Here is a 24,600-nt window from a genome sequence, read left to right as displayed (position 1 = left end):
CCAGCGCCAGCTCCCACACTCCAGCCCCCCAGCGCCAGCTCCCACACTCCAGCGCCCCCCAGCGCCAGCTCCCACACTCCAGCACCCCCCAGCGCCAGCTCCCACACGCCAGCTCTCTCACCACAGTGTGTCTGTCCCCCTATCCCAAGGGCAGTGGGAGGGGCCTCCAGGCCTGGCCATCTTTTGCTGTGCCCATGCTCAGGGATGGCGACCTCATAAGAGGCCACAGAGGCTCCACAAGTCCCCAGGCCTTCGGCTGCCTGGCCCTGGCCTGTGTGGCAGTGCTGGGCCTCCACTAGGATGTTACACAGTCACTGTGGCTTAGGTGTCAGAGAGAGGAGAGGCCCTGGAAGAAACGAACTGTTTCCTTAGGCCCAGCGGGTTAACTGGAAGTAAGACAAGGACATGTGCAGCGGTGGGGCAGAGGAGGGGATGGGGGGAACCTGCAGAGGGGCGGGATCAAGCCATGGTCGTGAGCCGGGCGACATTCAGGTAGGTGGGAGCATCAGGAGGCCACGTGCCTGTGGTGGAGGAGCCACAGCACAGAGCAAGCCACACTCACTGCCCACATCACATCACACCACTCGCACGCCACCCACACCACTCACGCCACCCACGCCACTCACACGCCACCCACGCCACTCACACGCCACCCTCGCCACTCACACGCCACCCACGCCACTCACACGCCACCCTTGCCACTCACACGCCACCCACGCCACTCACACGCCACCCTCGCCACTCACACGCCACCCTCGCCACTCACACGCCACCCATGCCACTCACGCCACCCTCGCCACTCACACGCCACCCACGCCAGTCACACCCCACCCTCGCCACTCACACGGCACCCACGTCTCTCACACGCCACCCTCACCACTCACGTCCCACTGACATGCCATTCACACCATCCATGCCACTCACACGCCACCCACACATTACCCTTGTGCTGCTCGCCACCCATGCCACCCATGTGCCACCCACACCACTCTCACATGCCACTCACATGCCACCCGCAGAACCGGTGCAGAGGCTGGACAGAGGGGCTTTTCAGCTGAGAGCATGAGGAAGCAGTGGCGGGAGCACCTGCCTGTTCTGGAGAACTGAGAAAAGCCATCAGAGTGCTGTGTGTGCTGGCACACTTCGCTGTGTGGGCATCAGTTGATGTCACACACCAGGCCAGTGTGGTGGCCTTGAGTGGTGAGGGAGCAGGAGGCAGGTTCAGGATACCCTCCAAAAGCAAGTGTAAAAGCTGGCACCCCAAGAGGCAGCGCTCCCAGCAGCAGTACCCTGACCCCACCTCCCTCCCACCCCCAGGGAGGCTGAGCCAGGGCCTGACCGCGCTGTGGCCTGGGTCTGCGGGGTGCCCAACTGGGATTGCCCCCAGCGCCTGGCCCTGGCATGCATGGAGCCGTTCAGGAGGAGGGCAGGGCCAGCACAGGCCCTAGTATCCCCACAGACTCTTTTTCCAGGGAGACGTGGCCTTAGAGGTCAAGTCCAGGAGTGGCCTTCAGGGGCCTCTGCACCTGGTCCTGGGTGCTGCCTCTGCAGAGCTCAGAGAGGCCTCAGGCCTGGCCACAGATGCCGGCCGCTCAGTGGGTAGCAGGTTTCTGGAGCCTCAGGGCTCCGGGGTTCTGGGTCCACCTGGCGTTTGGGGAGTTTGTTATTCAGACATGGAAAGAGAACAACTCTCCCAGGAAGGGATTTTTCTTTCCTTATGAGAAAGGCCGTGACCCAGATGTGGGGCAAGAAGGACAACGCGGCGTCCTCATCGCAGGCGGCCACGGAGGAGCTCGTGCTCTGAGCACACATCACGCCGGCTTTTTCCCTGATGGCGGCTCACGTCGGAAGCCAGCGTGTAGAGCAGTAGCGGAGCCTGGCCAGCCATCCCTAAGCCATCTCTAGGCTCCGCTCCTGGCTCCCATGTAACGCTCCCACGCTGTGGCCCCAGCCCCGGCCCCCACAGCTGCGGTTCAGGCACCCCTGGGGCAACCTGCTCACTTCACAGAGGGGAAGCCAAGGCCAGAGAGACCACCCCAGCTGTGCAGCCCAAAGAGGCCAGGACTGGAGCGAAAGCAGAGAGAGAGGAGGAGAGCATGGCCCCAGCCCACTGTGGCTGACATCACGCCAGACTGGCAGCAGGCCTCCAACCCCAGCCAGGTTCCTGAGCCTCTCTTAGCAGTGGCGAGCATGGCGTTGCTTCCGGGGGGCTGTGGACTTTCCTGTGGGCGCACCTGCAGCCTTCATCTATCTCAGAGAGGACCCCGTCCTCAGTGGGGTCAGTGCCTCTGTCCGCCTGGCATGCGGCCACAGCGCCTCCCTCCGGAAGAATGGCCTGGTAAAGCTGGAGTGTTAGTGCCTGCTAATGTGCAGGGATTTCTCCAGCAGAGGAAGACACAGTGAGAATCAGGCGGCATACTGGTAATGCCTGTGTTCAAAGACACACTCGTGAGCGAGCTCTGCCCCTCGCTCACCTCACTGCTGCCCACAGAGACTTCACAGAGAGCTCGGCCTTCAGATGCCTCAGCAAAAACAAGACCTCCTTTCCTCTCCTCGACCGCAGCCTCTTGGATGGAGCTGCGGAGGTCTGGCGCTTCTGAGTGGAGCCGTGCCTGGCGCCCGCCTGGCTCTCCCGCGTCAGCTCCGCCCAGGGCAGCTCTCAGGCCCCGGTGCCTCAGCAAAAAGGGCTTCCCCAGGGATTTACAACTGTGCCGTCTGTCTCCTTGCCCTAAAATTTGTTAAAATCTTCATGATGTGAGCAAGCTTTTTTCCTTTCTTCAAAAAAAAAAAAAAAAAAAAAGCGACATATTTAGAGTAGACTGTGGGTCCCTGGGATGCTGGTGCCCCCAAGTATTTTTCTCTAATAGAAATATTTCGTTTTGCTTTTAAAAGGAATTCCCCATTCACCTACTGTTCTGATTGTAGCGTGTTTGCCTTATGATAGAAGAACACCCCACATGCAAACCTGAGTGGGGCTGGCACTCCTGGGTGGGGCTGGCACTCCTGATTGGGGCTGGCACTCCTGAGTGGGGGATAGAACAACACGCCACATGCAAACCTGATTGGAGCTGGCACTCCTGGGTGGGGCTGGCACTCCTGGGTGGGGGATAGAACAACATGCCACATGCAAACATGATTGGGGCTGGCACTCCTGGGTGGGGCTGGCACTCCTGATTGGGGCTGGCACTCCTGATTGGGGCTGGCACTCCTGGGTGGGGCTGGCACTCCTGAGTGGGGCTGGCACTCCTGGGTGGGGCTGGCACTCCTGGGTGGGGCTGGCACTCCTGAGTGGGGCTGGCACTCCTGGGTGGGGCTGGCACTCCTGAGTGGGGCTGGCACTCCTGGGTGGGGGATAGAAGAACACCTCACATGCAAACCTGCATGGGGCTGGCACTGCTGAGTGGGGCTGGTACTCCTGGGTGGGGCTGGTACTCCTGGGTGGGGCTGGCACTCCTGAGTGGGGCTGGCACTCCTGGGTGGCGCTGGCACTTCTGGGTAGGCAGGCTGACCCTGTGGCTTCCATGGCTCTGCAGAAAACTCAGGCTTGCTCTTGGCACAGGGGTACCCATGCATGGCGTTTGTGTTTTGGGAAATGCAAAGCATGGAGATAAGAAGTTGGTCCCTGATATGTGTGAGTCCCAAAGGCCCACAGAATGGGACGTTGGCAGAACAGAACGAGCTGAAAGAGCAGAGTCTGCCTTGAGCTGACCTAGGCGGGAGGCCCCGGGGGTCAGCTCCTCCACGCTGGCCTTGGCTTGGCTTGGCGGAGGCACGCAAGGCCCCTGGCTTTATCCGTTCCTCTTCTTGGCCACCCTCCTGTTTGCTTTCCACCACGGCCTGTCTCCTTGAGGTGACAGCATGGCTGCCTCTGCACCAGCCATCACGTCTTGATACAGAGAAGTCTGGTGCCAGGAAAAGGGAGTTTAGTGTTTTGTTTTGTTTTTCTGAAGACAGGGTCTCCCTCTGTCACTAAGGCTTAAGGGCAGTGGCACGATCGTAGGTCACTGCAGCCTTGAACTCCTGTGTTCAAGTGCTCTTCCTGCCTCTGAAGGTGCTGGGATTACAGGCGTGAGCCACCATGCCTGGACAGGAAAAGGCAAATTTCTTTTTGCAACCTTTTGTCAGGGACTAACACCTTTCTGGAAGCCCTGAAAGACTCCTCTGTCATTAACTACCAAGGCAGCCATTGGGACGCATCCTGTGAAGCCAGATGACTTCTGCACAGCCACTGCCTTCTATACCTCGAGCAGGGTCTGGTTAGGAGAGGTGCCAGGCAGAGGTTGTGCGGGCAGCCAGGAGCATTTGCACATTTCAGGATGGCTGTGCAGAGTGTGGGACCGAGAAGCGCGGGTCCTCACTGCAGAGGGAGGAGGGCAGCTCGGCTTGCTGTTGTCTGATGGGAGGGCTGCGTATCCCCTCTCTCCCCGACGTTCCCTCTCTCTCACACACACATTCTCTTGGGTTTCTTGAGCTGCTCCCAGGATTAAATGAATGTCTTGGTTCCATGGTGAGCATTTCATACTGGAGAGCTAAGTTAGTTCATACTGCTCGTTGGGATAGAAGATACCGAGGATTAGAAGTCAAAATTCTTGAATCTGCAAATGTTTTTAAGACAGGAGCCTTGCTTATGTCACCCAGGCTGGGGTGCTCACTACAACCTCTGCTTCGAGGGTTCAAGCAATTCTCCTGCCTCAGCCTCCCCAGTAGCTGGGATGACAGGTGTGCTAATTTTTTTTGTATTTTTAATAGAGGTGGGGTTTCACTGTGTTGGCCAGGCTGGTCTCAAACTCCTGACCTCAGGCGATCCGCCCGCCTCGGCCTCCCAAGTGCTGGGATTACACGTGTGAGCCATGGCGCCCAGCCTGCAAATCTGTTTTGTTCAGACACTAACTCAGCCCTGTACATGGTCATCCAATGATTCCAGCAAATGCTGTGACGATGCTGATCTGCCTGATTGCCTACCGTGTTTGTTACCTATTGCTATGGGAGTTACCTACAAACTTAGCAGCGAAAACAACAGACAGCTGTTATCTCACACAGCTGCTAAGGGTCAGGAATCCAGGAGTGGCTTAGCGGGCGGCTCTGGGTGTCACATGGAGTCACATGGGGTCAGTGTGTCGGCCAGGGCTGCGGTCACCTGAAGCCCTGTGAGCGGGAAGGAGGGGCTCCCGGAGGCCTGGGGAGCCTGCAGCTGCCCATCACGCTCTCTCCTCCTCCAGCTTCACGGAAGTAAGGGCTGAGCATCTTCAGGGCTGAGCTGGGCAGTTCCCACCTCTCAGTCCACAGCTTCCCACAGAGCATGAAGGGGCCACACCCGGGCTGGGATGGGCCTGCGGCCAGGCCGAGCGAGTGTCCTGGGCCACCTGTGCTGGGGACAGGACTTCTGTGTCTGGTGCCATGGCAGACGCATGGGCAGTGACTGTCAGTGTATCCCACTACGGCCCCGTGACCCTGAGCGAGCATGCATCGGCCGGCGTCTGTGGCGCTCCCTTAGAGCACCCCATCCCCATCCCTGCATGTTGTCGAGGCTCTCCCGGCGCCCCAGGAGGGTTCACAGGGCCATGCTGTGTCCGGGGGTCCTTTGCTCTCGTCTCCCTAGTTTAGCCTTTGAACACCTGCATTTCAGATTCAGAGGTTTCAGGCTGGAGAGACGTGGAGGGACTGAGCCTGACTTCCTGGAGGATAAGAAGCGTCTTACCCCGCGGCCCTCCCAGTGTGGGGGCCCCGAACTTGGGAGCCACCTTTCAGCCAATGTGGCTGCCGTTTGGAGCGACTGTGGCAGGTGCCTGTCCTGTCCGGCAGGCAGGGTGGCTCCTCAGTGTTGAGCCTGCAGCCACGCCCCACATGCCACCTGGGGGCCTCTGAGGCCAAGCACAGGCTCTTGCTCGCCGACTCACCCACACCCAGCCCCTGGCCACAGTGGTACTGGGACACTCTCAGGTCCCTGGTCCTGGGGGTCCATGCTGGGGTGGGGCTTGCTGGCTGCGTCCTGGCCGGCCCTGGGACTCTGCCTGTTTACAGAGAGCAGCTCCTGGCTAAAAGCTGCTTATTGGATTAGCCGCTGCCCCGACGGCAGAGCCCGCAGCCGTGCTCGGGAGGAGGGACCTGTGTGTACGTCCTGCTGCAGCGCACTCCTGGGGTCCCTTGCGTCGGTCCCTGTGGCTGGAAGGACAGTACTCGCCACGCAGGTGGCACCCGGGAGTGCCCGGCACCCACTTCCTGCCGAGCAGATGCTTTGGGTAACCTCGGCCCCTGCCAGGCCGGGGCAGCTCAGGCCGGGTCCTAATCCCTCCACTTGAGCTCGGCTCCTCACCCTCCGGCCAGGCTGACACCTGCTCCCCGCAGGCTCCTTCTCGCCGGCTTCAGGCAGCTCGGGACCCGGGGGCCGAAGATGCTGATCAGCTACCCGGCCTGCCTCTTCTCGGGGATCTGCGTGGCCCTGCTGGCAGTGGCTTTGGCCTATTACTTCTACTGGTGAGTGAGGCCGGGGGCTTGGGCAGTCCCGGGGTTTTGCTGTGCGCTGCCTTCCTCTCCCAGCTCTGGACCCGTTCTCCGCATGTCAGCAAACAATGCCAAGCCCTTTGCAGGGGACCTCCTGGGAGGTAGGGAAGTGGGGGCAGCAAGAGCTTATTCAGATCCTTCCTGGGGTCCTTGGGTGGCTCTTCCATCCTTCTGCAAAGGATTTTTTGTTTGGAACATTCCTGAAGGAGCTCAGGGGAGCTCAGGGGTTTCGTACCATCTGGGGCATTCATAGGTGCCGGCATGTCCTGGGAAGGATGAGCGGCTGCTGCCTGGGCACAGACTCCCGCTGCCCCGAGGCAGGTGCTGTGGGGGTGTCTGATAGACATGGCGATCTGCGCCCCAAGCAGAAAATGCATAGCTGCCATCAAAGCGGCCCTGCTCCGTCACACCCATTGCCTGGTGGGCTGGTTTACGGCGATTATGGGCGATTTCCCGGCCGCCCTTGGCCAGAGTCCCTGCCAGCTCTCCTCACAGAGGTTGGGAGTCACAGGTGTCACAGATCACGCTGGCCAAGGACCTCAGAGATTCCGTCCCAGCCCCGCTGCGTCTCCATGGGATTAGACAGGTGTTTGTGCTCCGGGCCTCTAGTTCTCATGGGCAAAACAGGACACCGATGTCGCCTGCCCCTTTGCTGCAGAGGGTCAAAGGGCACAGGACGCATGTCAGCCTCTGTCCGTGGAGTGTGTGATGATGGCACCATGCGGTGCAGGGGGCAGCTGGGGGAACCCAAAAACCCTGCCTGGGTGCTGACTTTATTTTCTAGAGCCGGGGAACGGGGTGATTCCTCAGAAGAGACCGCGGCTCTCCTGAGCGTCCACTCCAGATTGTGTTTGTTTTTCTCAGCGCACACTTGGCCAGGAGCTGCTTCTCTCTGATCTGGAAGCTTTCTCTTCTCTTCTATAGATCCGATTAATGTGCTTCCATTTCTAAGGGCTGGGAGGGTCACTGAAGGCAGGGCAGGCAGGAGGCGGTCCAGTCTTCCCTGCGACTCAGTTTATGTAAAGACAATGGATACTGTTTATGAAGAGCTTTACCCAGAGCCAGAAGATAGAATCCTAAGGCTGAGGTGGGAGGATCCCTTGAGCTCAGGAGGTCAAGGCTACAGTGAACTGTGATTGTGCCACTGGACTCCAGCCTGGACGACAGAGATGCCATGTCTAAAAAACAAGCAGAACCTAAATGTGAAATTTAGGAGTTGAATTGGCCCAGGATTTGGGGCTTCTGGGAGTTCCAGTGAGGGGGCAGACATTGGTGAGGATTCCCAAACCCCAGGACCAACCACTCACTCTCCCTCAGCTTGGGGCCACCGTGAGCGTGACGTGGGCCACGTATACAAGGCAGGCTGGTCCTGGCGAGCGGACCATCTTTTTCCACGCTCGCCGTCTTTCCCAGGCCATTCCTGGCACCTGGGCAGAGGCTGGGTATCAAGTCATTTCTTGGGATTCATGGCCGGGCTATGCGGTTTTACAAATGCTCAAGATGATGGAGACCCGTTAAGTGTTGGGAAAGAGCACCTCTGTGCTGCCTTGTGCCCGAGCAGCTGCCAGTAATTGGCTTACACCGAGCCTCTCAGCTTCAGCCGCTGACCAGGTGGCAGGGGACTGGCTGTGCCTCCCCCTCACCCACAGCGTTTCCAAGGATGCACATTTCTCATCTGCCCTCGGGTCTTCAGCGAGTTATCTGTGGGACTGCAGGATTCGAGCATGGCCTGCCCTGTGGCCGCACACCCTCGGGTGCCATTCAGCTGTACTTGCAGTGCGACCGGGGAGCTTTCCAGAGCTCACGGCCTGTGAGGTCCCTGTTGGCCCCGTTTGACCTGGAGGGCCACAGAGGTGGCCTGGTTTTTTTTTGGGGGGGGACAGAGATGTTGAGCCTCATGGTGGCTGCAGGGCCTGGGACAGGGTGATTCTGTGTTGGCAGCAGCATGGGTCCAGGGAGGCCTCACCCGCTCCCTCCCAGAGCAGGAAGGAGGGCTGGCCCTGTGTGGCCTCCACTCGCTGGGAGTCTGGCATCCTTCATGAGGCACTCCTGAAGCACCTGCCCACCCTGCGTTCGCCATACATGCCTAGGTACCAGCAACAGACAGCAGGGAGCCTGTGATGCCAGCTCTTCCTGGAGACGCCCTCCCTTGCGGTGGCCACTGGTGTCCAGCATGTGACTCTGAATGTGGGGTTCCAGACCAGGACCCTCCATGCTCAGTCCACAGCCAGAAGAGTGGCTTCTCATTCATCTTCTAAGACCCGCTCTTGATGGGCAGCAGGGGCTCCGAATGCTGTGAAAACCCCACAAGCAGCATCCAGGTGCCCAGCCCTGCAGCCATGCCTGCCAGCGGTTGTCCTGGGCTGCAGTGGTCAGGTGGGACCTTCTATTCAGCCCCCTTCAGTGGCTCACTTCGTGGGAGGAGAGTGGCGGGGTCATGCCGTTGCCTGGTCTGGGCCCCGAGAGACCTGGCAGGACCTCTGTTCTGTGTCCCATCACCTGCATTTTACAAAGAGCAAAGCTGTCCTGGCTGCCTCCGAGCCCCGTGCCTGCTGGAGATGGAGGAAGACAGGCCGTGGAGCCTCGGCCATCCACATCACAGTGGCGGGGGAGAGGCCCGCTCCCCAGGGCTGGGTGGCCAGGGTGCGTGGTCACGCGGGGACCTCATTTTCTACTTGTAGAACAGAAACCTCCTTCCTCCCTCCTCCCCTCCCGTAGGCTTTTTTCAGTCGCCTACCACATACCAGGCACTGGCTAAGCCGAGGACGCACGTGGTGGGCGGGCAGTCCCCACCCTCCTGGGGCTCAATTCCCCAAAGCCCTCAAGAGAAAGCCAGTTTTCCCATCATTAGCTTCATGCTCAGCTTCGGCTTGCAGCCATGCCAGCCACCAGGCCACACTGAGCATCTGCTGGGACACCTCGGGGCCCTGAGCCTGGCCTGCACCATGGAGGAAGGGGCTGCAGCTGCACCCCCGGGGGTGGAATTGGGGTGGGGCGGGCCTCGTGCTGTTGGTTTAGGATGGGCGGTAGCGTTCTCAGCAAGGTCACAAGCCTGCGCTGTGTTTAACATCAGGGCTAGAGTGACAAGGAGGGAGCGTTTTGCTGCCTAAACCATTGCCTGCTGCTGCTTTCACCTGGCGGGGAGGGTGAGTGCCCGGCTGGGTGGCGGCAGCCTCAGGAGGGTTGCGTGAGGCTGCCTGGGGAAGCAGGGTCCTGGCGGAGCTGGGCATTCTCCTGGGCCCTCAGGCGGTGGCATCCACTCCAGGCGCCGCTTCTCTTAAGGAGTTGCACCTCGCTTTTGAGCCAAGTATGAACGCAGCTGCAGCACCACGTGCACCAGCGCCCCGGCTTTTCACCCACTTGGCAGAACCCGAGTCCTAAAGGCCACAGCCCCACCCCCCGCTTCGGAAATGCAGGCTGAGCGGAGGCCCCGGCCCTCGCTGCTCTGGAGCAATGGCCCTTTCAGGCTCCAGGAGGCTATCAAGTGGTTCCTGGGCCGGCCCTGCTTCGTGGCTGGGCAGGGGCCACATGTCCCTCCCTCGTGGGCCCTGGTTGCCTGGAGTCTGGAGCAGAGAAGCAGAGGAAGGAGGGAAGGTAAGAGGTGGCCTGTACGTCCCTGCCTGCGGGCGCCGGCCTCGCTCTCCCCGGGTGCTGCCTGCAGACTCTGGGGCCCGCCCTTTCCCAGAGAGAGAGGAGTCCACGGGAATAGGCGTGGGGCAGATCCGGCCCCTCCCCTCCTCCTAAGCAGCGCTGATTGACAGGGGAGAAAGACAGAGACTTGTTCCCCGGAAAGGCACAGAAAACCAGGCTGGTTCCTGAGATGGGAGACGGCTGTGCCAGGAGGCAGGCAGGGGCACGGCTGTGCTTGGCCTCTGTGCAGTGGGAGTATGAGGGACAAATTGCAGAACGAAACTTTGGTTTCATCTAAGCTTTTTGGGGAAAGCAGAAGAGGAAGCCCAGGAGGAGGTGAGGGGACATTCAGGTGTGTGGCGTCAGTACTTTTCCATGATCACCTCTCGCCTCTAGAACAGGGAGGCAGCCAGGCTCGGGGGCCAGACGCCCTCACAGCTCCCCTCCCCAGCCTGCCTGGAGGTGCTGTCACTGACTCAGCTCCAGCAGGCAAGGGTCCCTCAGGGTCCACTGCTGGGGCTGACCCCAGCAAGTCGGACCCTCTCTCAGAAGCCACAGACTGCGTCTCGCCCAGTTCGGAGGCACCTGCTGGGCTAGCGCACACCTTAACAGCACTTGTGGCAAGGTGGGCAGGGCAGGTGGCCCTCTGGGTGACGGTTTGCGAATGCACGCATTCAGCCAGCTCCGTTTTCTGGACTGGGGACAATGGCAAAAGGAATTAGAAAGCCTGCGGTTTTGCCTACAGGGTCCTGGGGTCATCCCGGGGTTACACCTCTACCAGGCTTGGGGTTCTGTGTGCAATTCCAGGGGAGACCCACAGCCCGTTGCACACTCCTGACAGCCGTTACCACAAAGAAAATTTAGCTGACCTGTTTGCACCGGGGAGTGTCTTCATTACACATTGCATTTCATTCATTCCATTTCATGCTGGATTGGTTTGAGTAATGGTTTGGAAACTATCGTTTACTTCAGAATGTCTGTGCATCCGAGATTTTCTGAGTTTATATCTGGACAGGCGCTGTAATGATGGACGATGGCCGAGGTGCAGGGAACCCTGGTTCCATGGCTCAGGACAGGTCCAGCCTCTCTGAACCCCGTGCCCACACACAGCCCCCTTTCTAGGCCTTCGTGTCTTGGGTCGCTGCTGGCCCTAGGAGGCGACACTCTGCAGCTCCCACTTGTCCAGGCCGAGGGTGGCTGTTCCGAAATCCACTCAGTTTATTCCATCCTGAATCAAACCCTAGTTTAAATGTGTGGCTCAGGGTTCCTATTGAATGACAGGTGTGGCATTTGAATTGGTAAATAATGAGCACACCTTTAAGGTCTGTGCACTCTTTGCTTAAAGCACCATGGAAGGCCTAAATGGTCTTGCGTTTGCACAGGGGTGTGGCTTTGTCAGGACTCAGACCCAGGCAGCCCTGTGGGCACCTGGTGGGGGCCGGATGCAGGTCTCGAGGAGAAGCCAGCAGAGGGTGTGCCCTCCGCCTCGTCCCCACAGGACTTCCCTCTCTCCCCACACATTCGGCCTCCGCCGGGACTCAGGGGTTCCAGCCAAACTTCTCTTCCCAACGCTGCCCGGCGGCTGCCCACAGACAGGATGGCTCAGTCCCATCCCCTTGCAGGCCCTGTTGCTCCCCAGATTCCTTTGGTTGTCCAGCAATCTCAGGTCTCTGATGGGATGAAGCAAAGTAGAGAAGTGACAGTTAGTCTGGCTTTGTTCTCGCGAGAGTGTCAGTGACAAGCTCTCTACGTCCCCAGCAGAATCCAGAATCCAGAATCCACCTCCTGCATGACTTTGTAGATTGCAGAGGACAGTGAAAAGTGCCTCAGGCCGGGCGCAGCAGTTCACGCCTGGAGTGCCAGCACTGTGGGAGGCCAGGGTGGGAGGATCACCTGAGGTCAGGAGACCAGCCTGGCCAACGTGGCAAAAACCCGTCTCTACTAAAAATACAAAAATTAGCCAGGCATGGTGGCACGCACCTATTATTCCAGCTACCTACTAGGGAGTCTGGGGTGGGAGAATCACTTGAATCCAGGAGGCAGAGGTTGCAGCGAGCTGAGATCATGCTGCTGCACTCCAGCCTGGGTGACAGAGCAAGACTCTGTCTTAAAAGAAATTGCGTGAGCCACTGATGAGCAGTTTAATGAATAAGGTATGCAGTAGATGGCTACCTATTTCTGTAAACATTGTTATTATAACACACAGTTCATTGTAAGAAAATTATGTCCAGGTCAACTTAGCTGTGACTGTTTTGTGTGTGTGAGCGTGTGTGTGTGTGTGTGTGTGTGTGTGTGTGTGTGTGTCTTTTGGAGTGTGGTCCCCACAAATCTGCCAGCCTTGGAGAATGCTCTTCTGCCCTGACGTGCGGCCATGCCCTGGCATGGGAAGCACCTGCTGTGCCCCGCAGGCCCACAGACTTGTCACAGGTCTATTGTGCAGTCATCAGGCCTGGGAACTTGGCACATCCCTCCACCTCCCACCCAACGTCACCACTACTCAGGTCAGTGAAACCATCACAGCACCCCAGAGGAGACAAATTCTGGAGCTCAGAGAGCTGGGGTAGGTGATGGGAGGGTGGGGACTGGAGGTCCTTGGCCAGCAGCCTTCTCACCCTGGGCCACTGGCTCCCCCGTCCTCCCCTTGTCCTGCCCAGCCCCCCTCCCTGCCCTCTTTGCAGTTTAAACTGGCAGTGACGCAGTGGCAAACATGACTTGGGGAAGTAACTCTAGGACCTGCTGTTCAGTTCCCATTCCCAGTGCGACAGTACCTGGCGGGGAGCTTCTCTTCCTCTTTGGAAGTGGCCTGGGGGTCCTGGGGCCCTGATCCAACCCAAAGCTGTAGTCAGGAGAACATGTGGCAATGTGGTTGTCATCAGAAAGGCCGGCCAGGCCTTCCCAGGTGGAGCTTCTGTTTGGCCTCTACCTGCTGGAGTGATGCCCCCGGCATCTCCAGTGAGGCCTGGAAATGTTGCCGTCTCCTCTTCACTGAGTCCAGAGTCACTTCCGTCTACTGCCTGTCCAGTGTCTGTCGGGCCTAACTCTGAGATGAGATTGTTTGCTGAAGTGCTCCATGGGCTCTTGCGTGATGTTGTTCTTTCAGGAACTTTAAACGGAGAAGGCACGTCATGAGTATGCATTAAGAAGCCGTGCCGCTGTTCTGCTGCTGCTTTTTTTTTTTTTTTTTTTTTTGAGACGGAGTCTCACTCTGTCTCCTAGGCTAGGGTACACTGGCACAATCTCAGCTCACTCCAACATCCTCCTCCTGGGTTCAAGCAATTCTGCCTCAGCTTCACAAGTAGCTGGGATTATAGGTGCCCACCACCATGCCCAGCTAATTTTTTATGTTTTTAGTAGAGATGGGGTTTCGTCATGTTGGCTGGTCTGGTCTCAAGCTCCTGACCTCAGGTAATCCACCCGCCTTGGCCTTGCAAAGTGCTGAGATTACAAGCGTGAACCACTGCGCCCGGCCTATGCTGGCCGTTTGTCACAAATGTATGTGTGTTGAGTATAAACCATTCGCTTAGCAATATTTAATTATTGAGGCTTTTTAGATGTTGTAACATATTTTAGGGCTATATTCTTGTTCTTTTTCATGGTTTTCCTGGCTCTTCTTTCCTGTTTAGTTTTCCATATGAACTGTGGAATCAGCATGTCTAGTTCCGGGGCTGCAGGGAACTTTTGCTATTTTAATTAGGATTCAGTTATATATTTAGGTTTTGTATCATTTATATATTACTAACAACCCACCTCAAAATGTATCAATTTGGAACAACCACCATTTGGGGAACCCACAATTCTGTGGGTCAGCAATTTGGGTTGGGCTCAGCAAGGTGGTTCTTCTGCTGGTTTCACCTGTGGTCATTGGAGTGGCTGCCATCAGCCCACTACACTGCAGCACCTGGGTGTGGGGTGTCCTGGACAGAGAAGGAGAAGTGGGGAAGTGAAGTGGGGAAGGAGGGGCTAACAGCTGTTTCTCAGTTCTCCACTATGGACTTGGATTTGGATTGCTGAAATCCATATGTAACTAAAAAGTTATATCTATCCCATAATTCAAAACTCCCGTCTAGAGTATCAGAAATGATGTACTTTTGGTATCCTGAAATGTCTTTTTCCTTAGACAACTGCTGTCTGCTGAGAGCCAGCCTTGCTCTCGGGAGGGCAGCTCGGGCAGGGCAAAGGGAGGCTTCAGGGGTTTGGAAATGTCAGCGGATCCCAGAGTAGTTGCCAGTGGCAACACCTTCTTCCTGGACCTAAGGACAGCAGGGGCCGCCCCAACTCCGCCCAACTCCTGCCCCTGCACAGAGCAGCATGCCGGCTGGGCTGTGGGATTTTGGGAAGACAGTGCTGCATTTCAGAGTGGTGCCATCTCCTCTGGGGGATTTCGACGCTGGTGGCAGAGGCATGAAAGGCTCATGGATGGAGGAACTGGTGTTGACCCCTCATAGAAGCCAGGTTGCTGGGCTATGCATGCAGAGAAAACCAGGGACTCCTCTGTTCAGGAGGAGGAAATGGAGAAGGCTGGCAGTCCCTGCAGCAGTGCGGAGGTGGTGGGCTTGGAACTGCAGTTTCCAGTCCATAAAAAGGCGTCGTCAGAAGTTTGGGGTTTTTGGCAAAGAAGGGGGGCCCTGGGGAGACTGCATGTGAATGGAGCCTCTGCCTGGCTGGTTCTGGAGGAAGAAGGGCACAGGGACCAGCAGTGGGGAGAAGAGTTGTATGCTACAAAGGACCTGGGCAGGTGGGGGCGGGCCGGCGGGGGGTAGTGTGGATGGCGGAACACGGGGACGGGCCCATACCTTTCCAGAAGTACAGATCTGGGATGAGGCAGCCTATGCATCGCTTGGGCTGTCTGACAGCACCAGAGGCAGGACAGCAACAGCAGGCCTTTGTCGTCCTGTGGTCCTGGAGGCTGCAAGTTCAAGGTCAAGGAATTCCCTCCAAGGCATCTCACCTGGGCTGTGCTTACATGCGGGCGCCCCTTTTCATCAGGACCCCGGTCAGATGGAATCAGGGCCACCCTAATGATATCATCGGACTTCATCACCATTTTAAGGACCCTGTCTCCAAATAAGGTCACATTTCAAGGACGTGGATGTTACCTTTGTGGAGGGAACTCAATTCACCCTAATAATAGGTGACTGAGCTGGGTACCTTTGTGGAGGGAACTCGGTTCGCCCTAATAATAGGTGACTGAGTTGGGTGCTTTTGTGGGGGGAACTGAGTTCGCCCTAATAATAGGTGACTGAGTTGGGTATGGGCCTGCCAGGCTGCACTCTGATTGGCAAGCAGACCTCTGCCCCTGCCCAGGCAAAGGCAGCCCCGTCCCTCACCTCTGCTCCCCTGATATAAGAAGGTACAGTAGCTTGTGCAAGGGCCATGGCCAAACCCAAGAAGCAGCCATCATGCCCCAGGACCAAGACTTACCGACGCGAGGCTCCCCAGTGACCTAAACCTGTGGTCTAATGCAGGGCTCAGGAGCAACTCAGTTCCCTTGCTGTCTCAGTGGCATCTGAGCAGCCATGAAAAAGTGCCATGGGGACTGGAGGGGCCCACTCTCACACCTCTGGGTGCTGGCATCCTGTCCCAGAGATCAGATGGAGCCGCAGAGGTGGATGGACCCCTGGAGGTCCCACCCTGTGTGGCTTTTCTCTCCCGGGCATTCTTTGAGGTCCCTGGTGTACTGGGATCCTGCCTAGGCTGTCTGCCATTGTCAGGGTGTCAGTGGTGCCACCGTCACCAAGTGATGAGAGGTCCTGCATCGCTGGCCAAGCGGCTTTATGTGCCTCCGATGGGATGTGGCAGGAGGTGCCCAGTGGCTCTGCTGTGCATCATTGGCCAGAAATGTTGGACCCTAGTTAATCGCGAGGAAACAGACAAATCCAGGGCGTGGGCACGCCAGACAGCTGCCTTCACCTCTTCAGCACCAGGACAGGCTGGGAGTGTCTCTGGGAGAAAGGGCAGAGACACCCATTCAAATGTATGCGTGTCCCCCACAGGGCCCTGACTCCGAAAAGCTAGGAGGGTCATTTGGGGGCAGGTGGTGGAATCAGAACATGGATGGGATGTCTGGCAATATTCTGCAGTGTTCATTTCTTGGGTGTGTTCACGGTGGCCCAGTGAGCAGGCTGTCCTGTTTCGCGGGAGACATGGATGGACATGGCAGGGAGTGCCGTGATGCAGCCCAGGAGACCTTTTCAGCTTAAAGCCTGTGCATAAGAAATGTGCAAGCGAATTTGAAATATTCATACATACTTCATTGCAGAATATTAGTTTAGGGTGATTGATAAAAGACTTTCAAGCCCAATGTCAGGCACAAGAGACTCTTAATATATCCCACGACCATAAGATCCCACGGATGAAGGGGATGGAGATCCCGGGAGCAAATGGAACGAAGCCAGCTGTCCAGAAGAGGTTTTTCTGTGCAGTTTGAACATGGGTGCCAGTGGTGGCTGTCAAATCATGATGGCATTGGGGTTCTACGAGCTACATTTGAAAAGAGTAAAGCTATGCTTCACAAAGTCAAAACCTACGATATGCCAGACTTTACAGCCCTTGCATATTTAAACTTGTGTTTAAAAATATAGAAGTTGGCCGGGTGCAGTGGCTCATGCCAGTAATCTCAGCACTCTGGGAGGCTGAGGCTGGAGGGTCCCTTGAGCCCAGGAGATCAAGGCTGCCGTGAGCCATGATTACGTCACTGCACTCCAGCCTCGGTGACAGAGGGAGATCCTGTCTCTATAAATAAATGAAAACAAATAATGTAGACGCCAACTTCACATTGTCTGGGGACACATAACTTTCTAAAAATCGCTTTAATAGGCACATGAGCACATGCTTTTGGGGGCCAGCAAGTCCAGGCCCCTCCCAGTACTTCCTGCTCTGCCAGGGCTTTGGAGCTGGAGGCAGGCACTTTCCCCACCGTTGCCCTTCTGCAGGGAGGGCAGCGGCCCCTGCCCTCCGCCACTGGAGGTTTGCGCAATCCGTTAACGTGGGCCGGATCTATCAAGGAGGTCCAGGCGGGCTGGGTGCTAGGAGGTGGAACAAGGCACCCACGAGGTTTGTGAGTGGGACCACCCTGCCAGCTGGACAGAGATGTGGCGATGGCCTAGGGAAACTGTGCCAGGCGCTCTTGTGGGGTAGGCAGGCAGGAGAGCCCCTGAGTGCCACTGGCTGGAGTTAAGCAGGTGAACAGCAGATGCTCCTTGGAATGGAATCTGGTCCGTAGTAAGTGACGAAGACACGTGTTTTGATTCTGTATCTAGGACCTCCAGGAGGTAAAGGTTGATGATCCAGGCAAGTGGCCGTCAGCAAGGGAGCACGTCAGGAGGTGGCTGGGGGCTGCACAGACAGCCGGGGACACTGTCCTAGGTGTGACCTTGGGCCACAGAGCAGGGTGGTGGACTTGCTGCCAGAATTGAGCTCCAAGGCTGAAGCCAGCCCCTCTGATCTGGCGTTGGCCAACTCCGTCCACCGTTTGAGGCTTACTGCTGAAGAGACCTCCTGTGAGAGGAGCTGGGGATGCCAGAGTCCCGGGGGGAGTGAGTGCTATGTGGCACATAGGCCAGGAGAAACGTGTGCTGGGGGCAGGTGTGGGCTCTCCCGGGAGTCTCTGCATAGACTTTCCAGCCCGGAGGTTCAGGTGATGGAGCAGGGACTGGCTGCTTTGTGACACTGACGACGGTTGATAAAGTGGATTCTGAAGTGGAAACTGCGTCCACACAGAGGCTGGAATGTGAACGTGCATCAGGGCTCTGTCTGATCCCCAAAGGCGCCCGGCCATGAAGTTCATTTTTAAAAATTAGATTCTCAGCCGGGCACGGCGGCTGATGCCTATAATCCCAACACTTTGAGAGGCCAAGGCAGGCAGATCACCTGAGGTCAGGAGTTCAAGACCAGCGTGGCCAATATGGTGAAACCCCAACCTCTACTAAACATACAAAAATGTGCTGGGCGTGGTGGTGACACCTGTGGTCCCAGCTACTCAGGAGGCGGGGGCACGAGAATCACTTGAACCCAGGAGACCGCAGGCTGTGGTGAGCCGAGATGGCCCCACAGCACTCTAACCTGGGCAACAGCGTGAGAATCTGTTTCAAAAAAATAAAGGTCAGTTTCTTGTACTTTGCTCCCTAACAGTGGAATCAGCATTCAGTCATCTGCTTTCCAGAGCACCGCAGCTGACGGGCCGGCCCTCAGGCTGGCTTGTCGGGACCCTGGTTCTTCTGGCCCAGTGAGGAGTGACATGTGCCCCTGGGTGGGGACCGCCTGGTCTCCTGGGGCTCTGCTGTCCCAGGTGGGGGCCAGATGATGGGCTGCAGGGTGGCCCCCACCCTGTGCAAACTCAAGGTCTGGTCAAATACATCATCTCTAGTGCAAAAAAGGCACTCTGAGACAGCAAGTCTGGTCTGCCCAGCGCGCCTGAGGCTCTGCTCTCAGGGGCCCTGCCCACACCGGGGGCTGCAGGGTGTCCGGGCGAGCACTGACTTCTGACCCTTGCTGCCTGGACCGGTGCTGGCTCTACTGCCGACTCCCGGTGTGGCCGCCCGTGGCGCACTCAGCCTCTCGTGCCTCCGTGCTCACGTGTCTACTGGGGCAGGGAGGGTGTCCTGCCAGGGTTGTCTGGGAATGCGTGGGAGGTGTTTGACGCGGACCGTGGCACACAGTTAAGCCCCGAGAAAGTGGTCTTGTTGCCCCCGTGCCTTCTCTGTCCTTTCTGTCTAGGGTATTAACTTCCTATTGCTGCTTTAATGAATCAGCCCAAAGCGTGGTCACATAAAACAGCAGTAGAACTCACTCACCCACTGTGTGTGGAGTCAGCAGTGCGGGAACGACTTAGCTGGGTGCTGCGGGGCTGCAGGTGAGCTGAGGCCAGGGCTGGGCTTATCTGAAGGTTTGACGGGCCAGAGGACCTGCCTGTAGGATGGCCCTCTCAGGGCACGAGGCCAATCCTTCCACACAGGCTGGCCCCGATGCTCACACGTCCTTGTGACGTGGCCATCTCCGGAGCAGAGCCAGGCAGAAGCCGTCCTTTCTGTGACCCAGCCTTGGCAATCACATAGCACATTTCTGCAAGGCTGTTCATCACATGCAATGAGAAGCCAGGCCATGGTCAGAAAGGCAAGAGGACCCTTCCACCTTCCGAGGGGAGGGGCACAAGCGATTCAGGCCCATTTCTAGACCATGACCAGAGCTCTTGTACCCACGGTTTCAGGGGAGCCTAGGGCCCCGTGTCTGGGAGAGGTGACTTAATGCCCCCTAGGTGGAGAACAGCCAAAGGTGGTGGGAGTGAGTCTGGCATCGGTGGCCCCTGAGTGCTGTGCAGCTTCTGCAAACCCCCGAGAGGTGGAGCAGGGGCCTGCATGGAGGGCAGTCTGTGGCGCCAGGACAGCGGGTTTCCCAGGCATGTGGGGTGGACCTCCACGGAGGGCCTTGCTCCAGGTACATGAATGGCTGCGGTGGGGGCAGCCAGCGGCTGGCACAGTGGCTGCTCTGGGAATGTGGAGGGGCAGCTGGTGCCACATCAGAGCCTGCCGCAGTGCCCGCCATGGGACCACACTCGGTGCCCTTCCAGAGGGCCAGGTGCTGCATGTGGGGGTTGCAGAGCCACTCAGGAGCAGTGCCGCGAAGAGCAGGGGCCGCCGGCTTCCCCGCTGAAGCTGTGAGACGTGCGTGGAAGGAAAGGGGGAGCCGGTGGAATTCCTGCGGAGTCACCGCCTTTGTGTAGGAAACCAGAACAGAAGTCTTTAGCTTAAAATACGCACAGGCATGTGGGAGTGAAAAGCATTGATTCCCACACTGGGGGGCCTGTGAGCCTCCTGGCTCTGCACAGATTTCATGGCGGTTTGGATATTTTAAATGAGATACTAAATCAAATAAAAATTACGATGCCGACCTCAAGTTAATCACGGTCAAAATGTGGGTGCGTTCCTTCCAGTCTCTCCATGTTTCTTCCTTTCTTGTTTGCATGGGAGAGTGTGTGCGTGCGTGGCGTGGTTATACATACGGTGTGTGTTGTGTGTCTGAGACTGTGGTGCATATGAGTGTGTATGGGATGGGGGGCTGTTGCAGTGTGTAGTGTGTGGTACGGTGTGTGTGTGTATGGTGTAGAGGGTATGGGGTACATGGGGCAGTGCATGTGGGATGTGGTGTGTGTTTTGCACTGTGCTGTGTGATTTGTGCATGTGTGTGATTTGCAGTGTGTGCTGTGTGTGTTTTGCAGTGTGGTGTGGTTTGTGGTGTGGTGTTTGTGGCGTGGTGTGCTGTGTGGCATATGTGTGGTTTGTGGGGTAGTGTGCGTGTTGTGTGTGTGTGGTTTGTGGTGTGGCGTGTGCCATGTATGTGGTTTACGATGTGTGTGTGGTTTGTGGTGTGCTGTGGTGTGTGTGGCATGTATGTGGTTTGCGGTGTATGCATGGCATGTGTGAGGTTTGTGATGTGGTGTGTGTTTGGTTTGTGGTATGGTGTGTGTGCACTGTGTGTGCCTTGTGGTATGGTGTGTGCAGTGTGGTGTGCAGCATGTGTGTGTGAGCACGTGTGTGGTTTGTGGTGTGATTTTTGGTATGTGGGGCATGTGTGTGGTTTGTGGTGTGTGTGTGGTGTGTATGTGTGGTTTGCTGTGTGGTGTGTGGTACGGTGTGGCATGTGTGTGGTCTGGTGTGTGTGTGTGGTTTGCAGTTTGTGGTGTGTGTGATGTGTGTGTGGTTTGTGGTGTGGCATCTGTAGTGTGTATATGGTTTGTGATGTGTGTATGGTGTGTGTGTGGTTTGCAGTGTTTTATGTGTGTATGGTTTGTGCTGTGGTGTGTATGTGTGTGTGGCATGTGTGTGGTTTGTGGTGCGGTGTGCTATGTGTGGTGTATGTGTGGTTTGTGCTGTGGTGTGTGTGGCATGTGTGTGGCTTGTGTGTGGTGTATGTGTGGTTTGCAGTGTGTGTAGCATGTGTGTGGTTTTCAGTGTGGGATGTGTGTGTGGCGTATGTGTGGTTTGTGGTGTGTGTATGGCATGTGTAGTGTGTGTGGTTTGGGATGTGTGTGCTGTGTGTGTGGTTTGTAGTGTGTGTGGCATATGTGTGGTTTGTGGTGTGCTGTGTGTGTGTGGCGTGTGTACGGTTTGTGATGAGGTGTGTGTGTGGCATGTGTGTGGTTTGTGGTGTGGTGTGTGTGGCGTATGTGTGGTTTGTGTTGTGTGTGTGTTGTTTGTGGTGTGGCATGTGTGTGATTTGCAGTGTGTGCTGTGTGTGTTTTGCAGTGTGGTGTGGTTTGTGGTGTGGTGTTTGTGGCGTGGTGTGCTGTGTGGCATATGTGTGGTTTGTGGGGTAGTGTGCGTGTGGTGTGTGTGTGGTTTGTGGTGTGGCGTGTGCCATGTATGTGGTTTACGATGTGTGTGTGGTTTGTGGTGTGCTGTGGTGTGTGTGGCATGTATGTGGTTTGCGGTGTATGCATGGCATGTGTGAGGTTTGTGATGTGGTGTGTGTTTGGTTTGTGGTATATGTGTGGTGTGTGTGAGGTTTGTAATGTGTGTGGTGTATGTGTGGTTTGTGATGTGTGTGGTGTGTGGCGTTTGCAGTGTGCTTTGGTGTGTGTAGGGTGTATGTGGTTTGTTGTGTGGTATGTGTGCAGCATGTGTGTGATTTGTGGTGTGCTGTGGGGTGTGTGGTTTGTGGTATGCTGTAGCGTGTGTGGTTTGTGATATGGTGTGTGGTGTGTGTGTCAGCATGTGGTGTGTGTGGTGTGGTGTGCGGTGTGTGTCTGAGCGTGTGGTGTGTGGTTTGTGGTGTGGTGTGCAGTGTGTGAGCATGAGGTGTGTGTGGTGGTGTGTGGTGTGGTGTGTGGTATGTGTCTGAGCGTGTGGTGTGTGTGGTGTATGGTGTGCTGTGTGGCGTGTGTGTCTGAGCAAGAGGCATGTGTGGGGTGTTCCCGTGAGGGTGCGGGCGCAGGCCCCGTGATGCTGCCCCTGACACTGTCCCCGTCCCCCATGTCTCTGCAGGACGGCCGTCCTGAGCGAGGGGCCGTGCACCCGCTCCTGAGCAGCGCCATGGGCCTGCTGGCCTTCCTGAAGACCCAGTTCGTGCTGCACCTGCTGGTCGGCTTCGTCTTCGTGGTGAGCGGTCTGGTCATCAACTTTGTCCAGCTGTGCACGCTGGCACTCTGGCCGGTCAGCAAGCAGCTCTACCGTCGCCTCAACTGCCGCCTCGCCTACTCACTCTGGAGCCGTGAGTGTCCGTGGCCGTCCCTGCCGCCCGGGGCTCCCGTGGGAGTGGGGCGGGACCATGGATGGGGCGGGCGTGGGCCCTCGGGTGGAGCCTGAAGCGAGGGCTGCACGGTGGTGCTGGGGCCACCTGGCTGGCGGGCTGTGGGAAGGCGCCCGGCCACCACGTTTTCTTAACCTGAGTCGTGGGACTTGCCAGTCTGACCATTCTGACCCACAGCAATGGCAGCTTCCCACAGTTTACCAGAGCATGTGGGAATCTTTAAACAAATAAAAGTAAAGAGAATGATGAGCTCTGTTCACCCGTTACCAAGCTCCAGCGGCTGCCCACACGACCATCTGTGCGTCCTGCTCACCCCGACACCAGGGCACACTGAAGCACATTTCAGCATTCCTAAAAGCAAGGGGCTCCTGCATGCCTTCACATCAAACACATGCAGCTGTGTGTCTGTCTGTGCCTCCGTGTGTGTGTGTGTGTGCTTACACGCAGAGAAACGGGTCTTCGCCTATCATGCAGACAGAGACTTAGAAGCTTGGTGACAACACCCACCCCACATGGACAGGTAACTCTCATGCCGGGCGTGGCGGGGCGGGAACAGGCACATCTCCGGAGGCTGGCTTGGCAGTGGCTTTCAACAGCTGGAGTGGTTGCAATCTTCAACTCAGTAATTCTGCAGAATGACATGCAGCCACAGAGACACGTGCACAGGTACACAGCTGGACAGGTGTTCTCATGAGTGTGTCACTTCATACTAGCACAGAAGTAACAGCAACCTAAGTGCCTGTCACCGAAGACTCACTATGCTATGCCCTACAGGGACTCTCTGCGGCCATCCCCAAGAGCCTTCAGCTTCCACAGACAGTTTTTTTGAGACGGAGTTTCACTCTTGTTACCCAGGCTGGATTGCAATGGCGCGATCTCGGCTCACCGCAACCTCCGCCTCCTGGGTTCACGCAATTCTCCTGCCTCAGCCTCCCGAGTAGCTGGGATTACAGGCACGCGCCACCATGCCCAGCTGATTTTTTGTATTTTTACCACAGACAGTTTTAAACGAAAAAGAAAGGCTACAACAAAGTGCCTAGTATGCTGTGATTCATTTTGTTTCTTGAGGAAGGACGCTGTGTGTGTGGTGTGTACATGTGTAGGAAAATACCAGAAGGAACCAGGCGCGGTGGCGCATGCCTGTAATCCCAGCACTTTGGGAGGCCGAGGTGAGTGGATTACCTGAGGTCAGGAGTTCAAGACCAGCCTAGGCAACAGGGTGAAACCCCGTCTCTACTAAAAATACAAAAAATTAGCCAGGCGTGGTGATGTGTGCCTATAGTCCCAGCTACTCGGGAGGCTGAGGCAGGAGAACTGCTTGAACCTGGGAGTGGAGGTTGCAGTGAGTCGAGATCACACCACCGCACTCCAGCCTGCACGACAGAGCGAGACTCTGTCTAAAAAGAAAAAGAAAAAGAAAAGAAAAATCCCAGAAGGATGGCTGAGAATGCTGTGCGGTGCTGATACCCAGGGCGTGGGGCAAGGGGGGAGGTTACATGTTATTCCCACTCTCCTGCTGTTGCCACGTTTTCACGTGAGCACACATGCATTTTGTCTCACATGGGAAACAGTGGGCCTGTAGCCCTTGTCTCCATGTCCTTCCAACTCAGGAGCAGGCAGCACTGCTGAGAAGGCCATTTATGTCACAGCTAACTCTCTGCCTGCGACACCTCACTGCCTGCAGAGAGACTGGTAACCCGGCCCTTAGGCCAGCCTGCCTTGAATGTGTTACAGCTTCAGCTCCTGGTTTGTTTTTTAAATAAAAGGCTGCTGCTTTGTTTGTGGGAAGGAAGAATTAGAAATCCTGTAATATAAAATACACAAATGAGTTATTCGTGAATGTAACTGGGTAAGAGGAATACATACACAAAGGGCGAATATTAATTAAAGAAAACTAAATTACAGACTCCTACTTTCTAGCAGGATTCTGAAGCTAAAACACTACAAAACAGCTAAATCCTGGATGAAACTAGCTTTTTAATGCACTTCCAAGTTCACAGTAAAGAAAAAAATCCTCTCAGCTTCACTCTTCCACCAAATCCCTTTAGCAAAAGCCAGGGTGTATGTGCAAAAATGGAACGCCCGCACTGCGTTTCAGGAGCCGAGGCCCTGGGCAGCCGTAACAGAGGGAGCTGCCATGAAAGCAGGACTCCTGAGCAAGGGCACAAGACGAGCCAGGCCGACAGAAGCAGGACTCCTGAGCGTGGGCACGAGACGAGCCGGGCC

The 24,600-nt window shown here is 56.7% G+C and overlaps 1 protein-coding gene across 3 annotated transcripts in view; it reads left to right on the top strand.

The window, feature by feature from the left end:
• The window catches only part of AGPAT3 (1-acylglycerol-3-phosphate O-acyltransferase 3), a 110,104-nt gene that overhangs the window by 63,262 nt on the left and 22,242 nt on the right, over positions 1 to 24,600 (top strand). Inside the window, exons 1-2 of one of the 3 annotated variants that reach the window (XM_037742038.1) lie at positions 6,072 to 6,474; positions 22,110 to 22,335. In XM_037742038.1, coding sequence (XP_037597966.1) covers positions 22,158 to 22,335 — 178 coding nt within the window. In that variant the 5' untranslated portion in view covers positions 6,072 to 6,474; positions 22,110 to 22,157. Of the gene's footprint in view, positions 1 to 6,071; positions 6,475 to 9,917; positions 10,096 to 22,109; positions 22,336 to 24,600 lie in introns of those variants that run through there. The other 2 variants (XM_037742037.1, XM_017538540.2) reach the window with 2 other exon arrangements.

Source organism: Cebus imitator, unplaced genomic scaffold (assembly GCF_001604975.1).
Source record: "Cebus imitator isolate Cc_AM_T3 unplaced genomic scaffold, Cebus_imitator-1.0 Scaffold112, whole genome shotgun sequence".
Taxonomy (NCBI): Eukaryota; Metazoa; Chordata; class Mammalia; order Primates; family Cebidae; genus Cebus; species Cebus imitator.
The sequence above is the reverse complement of the archived record's forward strand: the minus strand, read 5'-3'. Positions and strand labels throughout refer to the sequence as shown.